Source organism: Tursiops truncatus, chromosome 19 (assembly GCF_011762595.2).
Source record: "Tursiops truncatus isolate mTurTru1 chromosome 19, mTurTru1.mat.Y, whole genome shotgun sequence".
Taxonomy (NCBI): Eukaryota; Metazoa; Chordata; class Mammalia; order Artiodactyla; family Delphinidae; genus Tursiops; species Tursiops truncatus.
In genome coordinates this window covers 40,695,524-40,708,262 of record NC_047052.1, presented here as the reverse complement: position 1 = coordinate 40,708,262, position 12,739 = coordinate 40,695,524, and the positions used below count along the sequence as shown (strand labels likewise).

The window sequence follows — 12,739 nt, the reverse complement described above, 5'->3', positions numbered from 1 at the left end:
GCTGTTTATCCCCAGTGCCCTTGAGATCAGGGACGAATTTCTAATTTAAGAATTTTTTGTTTTGAAATCATCTCAAACCTATAGAAAGTTTCAGTAAGGTACAGAGAACTCTCACATACCTTTCTGCCCAGATTGGTCAGCTGTTAGCATTTTGGCCACATCTGTTTTATTTCCTCACCCCTATCCCCATCTATCCATCTGTCTATCTCTCTATCTGTCTACACCACACATTATTACTTTTTCTGAACCTTTTTCAGAAAGACTAAAAGTTGCAGACACCATGTCCCTTTGCTTCAAAACAACGTGTATTTCCTATAATACAGCACAGTGATCACACAAAATTTAGCATTGATAGAATACGCTTCTCCAACATACTGTCCTTTTTTAATCTTTTTTGGGTTTTTTGGCCGCACCCCAGCATGTGGGATCTTAGTCCCTGACCAGGGATTGAACCCGCGCCCCCTGCATTGGAAGTGCAGAGTCTTAACCACTAGACCACCAGGGAAGTCCCAGCATACTGTCCTTCAACAAATTCTGCTAGTTGTAATACCCTATTATAGCAAAAAAGATCTATTTTTTTAGATCCAGGATCACGTCTGGGATCATGCAGTGTATTCAGTGGTTAGTCTTTTTAGTTTCCTTCCATTTGGAACGGTTCCTCAGTCTGTGTCTTTCATGACATTGACATTTTTGTCTTGCTTTGTAGACTCTCCCTCAGTGTGGGTTTCTCTGATGTTTCCCATGATTAGATCGCAGTTATGCCTTTTCAGTAGGAACGCCTCGGAAGGGTGTTTTATCTCTCTCAGTGCATCGTGTCAGGAGGCATGTGACGTCAGTCTGTCTCATTGTTGATGTTAACTTTGGGGTAGGCATTCTCTTATTTTTTTTAAGCGGAAGCAGATAGGTTCCGAGAGGGGGAGGTTCCATCCCTGGTCAGGACTGGCCGTGGTCCCCAGCCTACCCGCAGTCAGGAGTGGGGGCCCACACTGGTGTAGCCGGGGCCGTGGGCACTGGGGGGGGCGTCAAGGAGGGATGGGTCCGGGGGGTGGGTACCAGTACGCCAGTCTGGGGTGAGGGGTGGTCTGCAGCCCTGTGGCTCCCAAGCATGCTTCCATTTTCCTGCCAGGGATCTGCTCACCACAGCTGCCCGTCAGTTTACTTGTTCTCTTCCTGGTACCCAAATCTACCAAGAGAACAGAGGCACTGGGCTCATCGTGGCTGGTCTTCCCGGGCACCTTGGCCACGGCCAGAGTGATGAGCCGTGGAGGGGATGCAGCGCGCATCCTTTGGTGCTTCTGGGTCGCAGCGTCGGGTCATTCTGATCTCTTATTCAGAGAGGAGAACCTTCTTACTTTTTCCTTTTGCGGAGGGTACGGTGCTTTTGGGTAGCAACATGTGAAAAGAATCAGGGTACTGTGTAGCTGGAGTGACAGGGTGAACAAAGAGGGAAGAAAACATGTTAGGATCAGAAAGCAAGCTGGAAGAGTGTTGGTGCCCACCCAAACCCACACTGGAGCAGAGGCAGGCGGGTGGGGTGAAGTGCCGGATGGGGGCCAGGCTGAGGGGTCGGCAGTCACACGGGCTGCTGGTGCAGTGACGGCTCTCTTGTTCCAGGATGTCTTTATCCAAGGAAACAGGATTAAACTAGGAGCTGGTTTCGCCTGTCTTCTCTCCGTGCCCATTCTCTTTGAAGAAACTTTCTACAATGAAAAAGAAGAAAGTTTCAGCATACTGTGCATAGCCCATCCTTTGGAAAAGAGAGAGAGTTCAGGTATTCTGGGAGAAAACCCCTTTCTCCTGATTGGGAGAAATGTGCTTGTTGAACTTCCTCCTGACGCAGCTGTTGTAAACATCCCATGAAATATTCAAGAGCCCGCTAGAAACCTGCATAACTGTTTACAATAATTCCCCCTAAAACTTAATCAGAAAGTCATCCTGAGCCAAGGTGACGTGGATTAGGCTGCTGTGCGTGGTTGCACATGTTGGGTGTTACACACATAGACCTTAGTGGGAATGGCGCCCCCTGGAGTTGTGCAAAGTGGCAGCCCTGGCTTTGTCTCTGGGCCTCGGCTTTAGGGCTACCTCTTACAGCATTATTACCCACCCAGCCCCACTGCTGTGCCTCTTTGAAATCTCATTATTTTTTTAATTTATATATATTTTTTGCGGTATGCGGGCCTCTCACTGTTGTGGCCTCTCCCGTTGCGGAGCACAGGCTCCGGACGTGCAGGCCCAGCGGCCATGGCTCACAGGCCTAGCCGCTCCACGGCATGTGGGATCTTCCCGGACCGGGGCACAAACCTGCGTCCCCCGCACCGGCAGGGGGACTCTCAACCACTGTGCCACCACGGAAGCCCTAGATCTCATTATTTTTAACAGGTAATAATTCTTTGGTGCTCCACGAAGTTGAGATAACAATTAATGTGCCAAACGCTCCTATCTGAGGCTCTTATTGTCAGGAATCAGGGCTTCCTCACCACAGCCTCACAGGTCATGCCTAGGGTCCCAGATAATTCAGGTTTGGTCCCAGGAAAGGGCTTCAAGAGGACCAGGCTCTCTGGACCCCCAACTGGGCTGCTCTTGGGCAATATCTTGAAATAAGGTCATCCCTCTCCTCCTGTGGAAGATGGAGCGTCAGATCCTGGAGGAGCAGGGCAAAGGGTTGTGGGACTTGCGCTGTTAGGAAACAGTGAAGCCTTCAGCCAGCCTGACCCTCTGTCTCTTTTTCAGAAGAGCCTTCAACACCCTCAGATCCCTTTTCCCTGAAAACCATCGAAGACGTGAGAGAGTTTTTGGGAAGACATGCAGAGAGATTCGACAGGAACATCGCCTCTTTCCAGCGAACGTTCAGAGAGTGTGAAAGAAAGAGCCTCCGTCATCACATAGTCAGTAGCCGTGTCTTGCTTTGCTAAGCGTGCTTTGTCTCAGGCCAGTTCAGAGCACCAGGATCCCTCTCAGTTCACTCTGTAACTTTGCTGCCTCCATCGTTGGAAGTTTTGTTTAAATGTTTCTTTTTACCTATAAAAGTACTACAGACCACTGTAGAAAACTTGAAAATCACAGAGAAGTATAAAGATGAATATTGTTATCATCTATGTTAACCCTAAGGGGAATTTTTTTTCCTACTTTTAATGCATGTACCTAAAAAAAGTTGAAAAACAAATCACACACTTGATTTGATAAGCTTGCTTTAGGATTTAGAGCTTGTCACCCAGGAAATCCATTTTGTGAAATGTTCTCTTTGCCCCAGGACATGTGACATGTCCCGGGTTTTGTGTCGTGGCCTCGGATCATGAGGGTGACCTCTCTCTGCTCTGTGTTGCACAGGACTCCGTGAATGCTCTCTACACCAGATGCCTCCAGCAGCTGCTGAGGGACTCCCACCTGGTAAGCAGCACGATGTTCAAAAGAGACACCTGCCAGAAAGAGAGAGACAAATAGCATATATCACTTATGCGTGGAATCTAAAATATGCCATGAGTGAACCTATCTACGAAACAGAAACAGACTCACGGACATAGAGGACAGACTGGTGGTTGCCGAGGAGGAGAGGGTTGGAGGAGGGATGGAGTGGAAGTTCGGGGTTAGCAGATGTGAACTATTATATATAGGATGGACAAACCACAAGGTCCTACTGTATAGCACAGGGAACTATATTCAACATCCTGTGATAAGCCATAATGGAAAAGAATATGAAAAAAAGAAGGTATATATATGTATAACTGAATCACTGTGCTGTGCAGCAGAAATTAACACAACATTGTGAATCAATTAAATAAACCAAAAAAAAAAAAAGAGAGAGAGAGACTTACAGTTTGCCCACATGCTAGTCCATGCTCTGTAACTGTACTCGTCTTGTCCTCCAGAAAGTGCTCGCCAAGCAGGAGGCCCAGATGAACCTGATGAAACAGGCCGTAGAGGTAAGGGGCCAGGGCAGCGAGGGGAGAGAAGACGGCAGTGCCGGGGGCTCCTTTGTCGCCCACCCCCCACTCACATGCCTTGAACTGGGTCCTGTTGATTTCACAGATGTATGTCCAGCACGATATTTACGACCTGATCTTTAAATATGTGGGGACCATGGAGGCAAGTGAGGTAGGTTCTCCATCATCATCATCCGGGATGGAAGCCCTGTTCTAAGCCTTTTAAGACATTTGAAGCTTCATTAAAATCTCTTGTTAGGATGCTGCCTTTAACAAAATCACAAGGAGCCTTCAAGATCTTCAGCAGAAGGATATTGGTGTGAAACCTGAGTTCAGGTAAGGGTTTGCACTGCTGTGGCCGTGTCCTCAGGGGCTGGGGCACCGTTCGCCATCCCCCCCGCCCCCCGAAGCAGCAGTGGCGGCACTGATTTGACATGGTTCAGACCGTGGAGCAGGGCAGTTATTTGTGACCAAAGATAAAGGGGCTGAGGTTGGCAGATGACTGTTTCGGAGCTGGCATGCTCCTGCACCCGCCTGCCAGCATCCGGTGAGTGGGAGCCAGAAGGGGTGGAGTCGTACACAGCTGGTCTCTGGGCAGGCACGCAGCTCACCCAGGTGGGCCCTGCACACAGATGTCTCTCCTCACCTGCCAGTCTGAGGGACCCCTGCTTTAGGGGCATCTCCTTTTGGATTAAGTTTCATTTTATTACAAAAATGTCTAGGGACTTCCTTGGTGGTCCAGCGGTTAAGACTTCGTGCTTCCCTGCAGGGGGCACGGGTTCGATCCCTGGTTGGGGAACTAAGATCCCGCATGCTGTGCAGCTCAGCCAAAAAGTAAAAAAAAAAAAAAAAAAAAATCTAAATTGTTTATGTCTAAACTCCGCCCCCCCCGCCCATTGGCCTATTTCATTCTGGGGCTAAGGCTTGCTGATTTTTTTTCCTAATTTTCTGGTACAGCTACATCACCTGGCAGCTTGATTGGCACCTTGAAAGCTGCTGGGTTTTGCCAGTGACCCGAGTCCGATTACTTCTGAGTTTCTAGTTTTGTTTGTCTTTACTTACGGTTTGCTGTAAGAAATGTGAATCTGAGGTATGGGATTAGATCCGAGAAGGAGGGCCCTCACACCGTGGTCTTATGTGGTCACTTTCCAAATTATTTTGCAGCTTCAACATACCTCGTGCCAAGAGGGAGCTGGCTCAGCTGAACAGGTGCACGTCCCCGCAGCAGAAGCTGGCTTGTTTGTGGAAGGTGGTGCAGCTGATCACCCAGTCTCCCAGCCAGAGAGGTGTGTGCTCGGTGAAGGGACCTGCAGTGGGGTGGCTGCATACATCCAGCTGCAAACATCTGTTGAGAAGCAGTCATCTTAAAGGCTCATAGAGATGGGTGGATGGGCAACAGAGCATTTCTGTGTGAGTGGCCTGGCGTCGGATCTGAGGAGCGGGTGCCTCGTAATGGGGGTCGGGGGGCAGGGTAGGTGAGGCGTCTTTAGGGTGAGAAAATGCTGGTGGAGAAGCAGCGGCCTCAAAAACGAGCCAAACTGGTGATGGAAACATGGGGGTTCAACTGTTAAGTTGTTCTCTCTAATTTTGTATACGTTTAAAATTTTCCATTATAAAAAGTAAAAACAAAATAAGCTAAGAGAAAAGTAATGAGAAGGCAGATCTGTGTGGGCAGATAGGGGGTGATCTTCGAAGCGTATTATCGATGAATGAAAGAACAGGAGTGTGTATGGTACCCTTCCAGCAGCATTGAGGAAAGGGGGCGACTCTGTATCCATATATACAATGGGGAGATCATAGACTGTCTGTGGACAGGTACGTGGGAAGCAACAGCAGTGGCCTCTGGGAAAGAAGTCTGGGTGGCAGGGATGGGAGAGATGTGCATGGTTGGCTCTTTTGTACTTTTTGAAATTTTAAATGTGTGAATGGATTACTTAAACAAAATTTTAATGAGAACAGTAGAGTCAAGCTGCAGGTCGGCATTAGACTCTGAGGTGTATAAAACAGAAATGATCCCGGAGGAAAGAGGCTTCTGGCAGTGCCTCGGGCACGCCTTCAAGTTGTATCCACCATTGCTGACTTCCTCGGGCTCTTTATCTGTCCCGGGAGGTAGCGAGGGGTGGTCTGCTTGCAGTTTGCTTCTTCTGCACGTGTTCAGAGGATGCGAAGCATTCATTTTCCCCTGGAATCTGACATCTATTCAGGACGCTAGAAAGGAAATCGTGCGATTGAATTTCTCCCTGATGGGTCATCTTCCTGGATTGTGGTTTTGTGGGTTGGATGGTGGTGGGGAGTTGATAACACTTGTCGGTCCATTTGAGTCCCAGGATGGCTTTGAACATGTGTTTCCCCCTTGCAGTTAACTTGGAGACCATGTGCGCTGATGATCTGCTATCAGTCCTGTTGTATTTGCTTGTGAAAACAGAGATCCCTAATTGGTAACATTTTTTGTTAAAATGCTTTTTCAAAATGGCAGCACTGTACTGGGGTGGTTTTAGTGTCACTCTAGGAAACTGAGTGCCCCTTATGAGCCAGGTACTGCCCTGCTTTCGTCCTGCAAGGGGTGGCTGTCATTCCATGTACAGATGGGGAAACTGAGCCAGCGAGCTTACGTTTCTCATTCTGGAGCATGTGGCTAGTCAGTGGCTGAGCGGGAAGCAGACTCCAATTCTGTCCGGCTCCAAAGCCCGTCCTTTTCCCGCAGAAATGCAAGTTCCCTGTATAATTACCAGCTCTCTAAAAACTAGCCCATTCCAGGAAAGTCGCAAGTAGCTTCACTTATTTTCCTAATTGTGCTCCCTCTAAATAAAGACCCAGGGACAGCAGCGCCGGCTCCCAGGAGCCAACCGACTTGATGATGAAGCCAACAGCATTGTTTCGGCCAAAGTGTTAATTGGGTGTACAACCATAAACCTTCTTTCTTCCTTCTGTTAGGATGGCAAATTTGAGTTATATCAAGAACTTCAGATTTAGCAGCTCAGCAAAAGATGAACTGGGATACTGCCTGACCTCAGTTGAGGCTGCAATTGAATATATTCGGCAGGGAAGCCTCTCCGTTAAGCCACTGGTAAGACCTCCCTCCTTCTCTGCCCTTTTTTTGTGGGTGTCACGGCGTGTGTGATGGGGTTCTCAGGGTGGTGTGGGGGAGGGGCCGTCAGAGATGCTCTCCCGAGAGAATGGGGCCTCAGCCCAGCGAGTGAACACTAGCCCCCCGTAGGTTGTGAAAGTTTGCGCGTTATCTTGTCCTTCACATTGTTGATCTGCTTCATTAATCCTTGTCATCCTCAAAAGCACACGGGCAGAAGGGGAAGCTAGAAGCGGTGAACTGGGGTATCCTGATCATGATGGGCAGGAGATGAGATTACTAACGTCTGCAGTTTTCAGGACTCAGTGGCCCTATTATTATTTTCTTGGTTGGTTGGTGAGCTTTGGCTAGTGGAGGCGATGATGTTCCCATGAGAACTGTGAGACTCTTGAACCAAGATTGCACTGCTGGCTTATTTCACTGCCATACCAACCAGCAAAGCATGACAGTACTCACAGAAATTGCAAAGTTGAAATCAATCGAATGAAGAGATTTCTGTATTAAAAACCAAGAGTCCTGGGACTTCCCTGGTGGCGCAGTGGTTAAGAATCTGCCTGCCAGTGCAGGGGACACGGGTTCGAGCCCTGGTCCAGGAAGATCCCACATGCTGCGGAGCAGCTAAGCCCGTGCGCCGCAACTACTGAGCCTGCGCTCTAGAGCCCACGAGCCGCAACTACTGAGCCTTGCGTTCACACTGCAACTACTGAAGCTGGCCCATGCTCCGCAACAAGAGAAGCCACAGCAATGAGAAGCCTGTGCACCGCAACGAAGAGTGGCCCCCGCAACTAGAGAAAGCCCGTGCCTAGCAACAAAGACCCAGTGCAGCCAAAAATAAAATAATAAACAGATAAGTTTATTAAAAAAAAAAAAAAAGAGATGCCGCTCACTTCCAGAGTTGGGCAGCAAGATTTCTTAGTTTGAATTGTCTTCTGTGAGGTTCTAGGAACACGTGTTGTTCCCATGGTGCCTGCGGAGGTTTTCCATCATGGCCCTGCCCTTCTGGTTCTTTCCCTCTGATGGGTCTCCCCTCCTGGACCCACTACCCTGCAGAGGACTTGCCTGGTGCTCCTTGCTGGGGCCAGGGGTGCCCCTTGTCACCTGGAGGGAGGTGCCCACCTCTTGAAGGTGCTCCTGTCCCCTTGCTGCACCCATCCTGTACCACAACCATCCTGCTTTCTTACTTTCCGTGGCATGTAGGCAGGAAGTCCAACGCTTGAAGGCCTTTGGCCAGAGAGTAAAGAGGTGGTTGACCAAACACTAACAGTCAGCTTCTCACACATACTTGTCTTTCAGAAAATATTCCAAGTGGGATTGTGGCAATGTTTGAGGGGTGGCCCCTCTTGTGCTGGTGTTGGTTTGAGTCCAGCCCTTGGGCAAGTCAGTTTGTCTCTCTGAGCCTCTGTCCCTCCTGTCTACACTGGGGATCGTGTTAGGTATTTCACCCTTGCCAGGTGGTTGCGAGGATCAAATGGCGTATTTGAAAGTGCCTTTTTGAAGTGTTACGTGATACCGATGCCCTTCCTTGATCTGGCAACACCGGCATCTGGATGCCTCTGTTTCCTGGCTGTCTGGTGCATCCTGCGTGGATAGCCCCAAGGATGGCCATTAGCTTGGGTGGGCAAGGGGGGGACACAGCCCAGTGCGCCCGTCTTGTCTGGGCCGTCAGACCCTGGTCCTGCCCTCCCGGATTGGAGGGTGGTTGGTCCCCCTGGAATTGCGACAAGGTTGCATCATCCTCTCGGCTGGCCGTGGAGCCCGAGCCTTGGGTCTTGAGTGGGTCAGGCCTGAGAGATGTCCTTTTACCTTTATGGACAGAGCAGGTGTTGTGGCTTCCTTGTCTTTTGTGATGGCAGCGTTGGGATTCCGTCTGTGGCATTGCCTGTGCCTTAGTGCAGTTCCATCTAGGAAAGTGCGAGGCCACGGCTGCTTGTTGGTATTGATAGAATTTCCCGGGGAGAGAGCCCAAGTGTATCTCCACACAGCAGGTGAGGTTTCTGAAAAGCATTAAGGACTAAGTGTTAGGAAATCAATAATGTTTTACTGTTGACTCTTTATATACTATAATGTAGTTTCACAGAAATTTTCTCCCCAAGACATAATCATACTTGAGATGACCGTAAACATTCTTTAAGCATGTTCATTAATGAAGACTTGAGCTTTTTTGAAAATAACCATTACTGGGATGACTCTAGATTTACCTTTGTGGACAGAAAAAAATGGAGGAGAACCTTGAAAGGATCTCCACCCTTCTCTGCTCCAGCTTTGCAGGTCTTTTTCACATTACTGGGCTTCCAATAAATAGTATTTACCTCTTCCCGAATTGGTCTTAGCTGATATGCTGTCTCTTCTGGTTGCTCATTCTTCCCTGACCAGTCAGTCCTGGAAGACCTGCCTCTTTTCATCAGTGCCCTTCAAACAGTCACCTAAGTGGAGGAAGGAGCTCCAAATTTACCTGAACAATAAGGTCTTTGATGTTTCTCTGATTTGCAGCTCAGCTGTAAATCCCTGAATAAAACAGGTTGATCGAGCCTTACACAGCATCTACCGACGGGGAGCAAAGGTAGCTGTACGTCTGAGGGTTGGTGTTTGTCTGCCAAGACAACCCCATGAGGGTGGCTGGCATGAGGCGCCCTGCTTGGCAGTGGGCCCCAGAAATGCTGCCACCTCTGTCTTTAACTGGACCTCTTCGGCAGAACCTAGGGGGCCACAGAGAGAAACGTTCCCATAATTTTCTCAGGGTTTGGTGAGTTCTTCTGGCAGCAGCTGGCTGGAAACAATTCCATCTGTCTCCCACCAAGATTCTTTTCGAGGAAGTTAATTTGTTACCAATTTAGTCACAGGTGCTCAAGTGAGCATTGAAGTGTCTCACTAGAAATGATTTCATAGAGAAACGATACATTTTTAGATTTCTATATCCAGGTAAAAATTACCTGCACTGTGAAGACCTGAGTTTATTCTTGGGGTGGACCCCATATTTTATTGGACTTTGGGCCAGTGGCCGTGTTGTCTGATGTTTTATTAAGTATGTTCAAAAAGCAGGACCCTTCTCTCTCTTGCTGGTTCACACTGGGAAGGGTAGACCAGCCTGTCACATGGTTCCCCTGTCTGTGGACCCAGGTAACATGCAGCGGACAGGGCTCTGCAGGCATTAGGACAGATGTTTTGAGAGGAGGGGGAGGCCGGGACAATCCAGGTTTCCACGTGGGGGATGGTGCTGTGTGCATGCCACATTTCACACTTAGAGATGCCACATTCCACACACACACACACACGCGCGCACACACACACGCACACACACACACACACACACACACACACACACGGAGCCATCGTGCTGCCCCCTCCCAGATTCCTGCCAGGAAGCTGTCATCAGAGCCCCACTTCCTGGAGAGGCAGACAGGGAGCCCCTCTCCCAGCCTGATGAGGGTCTGTTGTGCGGCTCCCTGGGGGCGGGGAGAGGCACTGCTGGTCCTGTTTTGTGGGAAACAGCAGGGAGCGTTCCTGGGTCCTCTGTTTTCAAGGATCTGCACTGACAGCTCACGACGTGCGATAAAACGGGTTGTCGGCTTTTCTTGCAGGAGTCCGAGGGGTTTGGCGACAGACTGTTCCTTAAGCAGAGAATGAGCTTGCTGTCTCAGCTGACCTCAACTCCCATTGACTGCTTGTTTCAGGTAAGACACGCAGAGGTCCTGCGGGCACAGATATGTGAGGGGCTCTCCATCCTCCTACACCTCTGTAGAATCCATCAGGGTGGTCTGCGTAGTTCAGTGCAGGAGTTCATTTTGTGCTCGAGGGAGCGATACGGATGCTGGATCAGCTCGGCTGCCCGTCTCCCCCGACGTGAGCTGCGCTGTAGCCCCACTGGGCAGCATAGCGAGGGCACCGGGCCCTGCGTGTGGAACCCTCTGCCCGGCTGTCCTCCTCTCCCCATCTGGCGAAACATGGCTGGTCCTTCCCAGTCAGCTCAGTGGCGCCTCACTGGCAGCTCTGCCAGAACTGACGCCTCTGCTTGGCTCCGGGAGCCCCAGTTACAGATGTTCGTGTGAGTGTGCTGGGCTGGGAGCAAGGCACCCGGTGGTGGTCGGATCCTCAGGCAGAGGCAGGCGGCTCCTTCCTCAGATCTGATCTACCGCTGGAAGGCTGGCGCGGTTCCCTACGAGGCAGCCGTCAGAGGGCCACCCGGGGCGAGGGTGGGTTCCACGGAGGACCCAGAGCTGTGCACCCCTCAGAACATCTCACTCCCTGTGGGGAATACATCCAGGCCTCACGGGTGAGCCCTGCAGGTTCGCTTGTTGATGGGGTCTTGTGATAATTGCAGCTGTCCTGCAAACCAAGGCTCTACTGGATTCCTAGACGATTTGACCCTTTAATGGGGGTCGAAGTCTACACCAAGGCTCAGGATGTACTGCCCCCCTACTCCTGCGGCTCTGGGAATTTTGTCATGTCGTTGTTTCTTTAGTTTTGGAAAAACCCTAACATTTATAAAAATAAAAGAGAGTAGTGCAATTAAGGAACTCCCGTGTAGCCATCTCCCAATCCTGTTTCATTTCTGTCCCCTGCCCCACTTTTCCCCGTCCACCCAAATTATTTTGAAACAAGTCCCAGAGAGCAAATTGTTTCATCCATCCATACGTAGATGTGTGTTTCAGTAAGGATGCTCAGAAAATTCACACCTTAGAGAGCGAATAGTTCCTTCACATCAATAGTGCTTCTGATGTCACTTTTTAGCACATCGCATCAGGTAACCAGAAAGAAGTGGAAAGACTTCTGAGCCAGGAAGACCGAGATAAAGATGCCGTCCAAAAGATGTGTCACCCTCTGTGCTTCTGTGATGACTGTGAGAAACTCGTCTCAGGGTACGAGGGTCCTATGTGGGCTCAGCGCCAGGAAGGGGGAGACTCGGGGCCTGGGCGGAACTTTCCCACTTGTTTGCTGTGAGATTTGGAATAAGGAACTTATCCTCGCCGCACTCTGCTTCCTCTGCTGTGAAGTGGAGAGAGTAACGTCTGTCCCTTTGGAGAATCAGGTGGAATAAAGATTGTAAACATACCTGGCACCCTGCTCGGCTGCTTTACCAGGGGAGGTGGGCAGAGGGCGTGCCCCAGGCTCGGAAAGTGGATTTTAGGATGGGAGGACTGTCGGCTCCTGCCTGTAACCTTTCTGGTTTCCCCTTATCCTTATTGGGCTCTTTTGCTGGTTGTCAAGGCCTGGAGGGGTGGGTGGGGAGAGAGGCCCTGCGGAAGTCGGGGCTTCTGCTCTCTGGGACACGGTAGAGGAGACCCAGCTTGGATCATACCTGGAGATCTCTCTTCTTGTCCCAGGACCCTGGTGTATTTCTTTGTATCCTCTTTCTCTTTTAGGAGGCTGAATGACCCGTCCATTGTCACTCCATTCTCCAGAGACGACAGGGGTCATACACCGCTCCATGTGGCTGCCCTCTGCGGTACGTGGGCAAAGGGATGGGGCCGAGGGTGGCCCTGCAGAGAGTGGGTGGCTGCTGGGTCTTACCGTGTGGATGCTTGGTACTGCCCCTGGGCTGATGGTCCAGCCAGGGAAGGCTTGAATCTGAACTATGAGAATGGCCTCAGAACTGGGGTTCTTATATTCCTCCTTTAAAAAATATAACTTTACTGTCTTTAATTTTTTTTTATTCTTTTTTTTTAAACATTCTTTTCCAGTATGGTTCATCATAGGATATTGAATACAGTTCTCTGTGCTATACTGTCTTTTAAAG

The 12,739-nt window shown here is 49.9% G+C and overlaps 1 protein-coding gene across 23 annotated transcripts in view; it reads left to right on the top strand.

Annotated features, from left to right (window-relative positions):
- Positions 1-12,739, top strand: part of ANKRD27 (ankyrin repeat domain 27) — a 52,778-nt gene that overhangs the window by 16,930 nt on the left and 23,109 nt on the right. For 22 of the 23 annotated variants that reach the window (XM_033845512.2, XM_033845513.2, XM_033845518.2 and 19 more), the window contains 12 exons: positions 1,615-1,771; positions 2,731-2,885; positions 3,328-3,387; positions 3,867-3,920; positions 4,027-4,092; positions 4,180-4,256; positions 5,085-5,206; positions 6,280-6,358; positions 6,855-6,987; positions 10,584-10,676; positions 11,734-11,861; positions 12,366-12,448. In XM_033845512.2, the coding sequence (XP_033701403.1) occupies positions 1,615-1,771; positions 2,731-2,885; positions 3,328-3,387; positions 3,867-3,920; positions 4,027-4,092; positions 4,180-4,256; positions 5,085-5,206; positions 6,280-6,358; positions 6,855-6,987; positions 10,584-10,676; positions 11,734-11,861; positions 12,366-12,448 (1,207 nt within the window). The remainder of the gene's footprint in view (positions 1-1,614; positions 1,772-2,730; positions 2,886-3,327; positions 3,388-3,866; positions 3,921-4,026; positions 4,093-4,179; positions 4,257-5,084; positions 5,207-6,279; positions 6,359-6,854; positions 6,988-10,583; positions 10,677-11,733; positions 11,862-12,365; positions 12,449-12,739) is intronic. The other variant, XM_073795748.1, reaches the window with a different exon arrangement.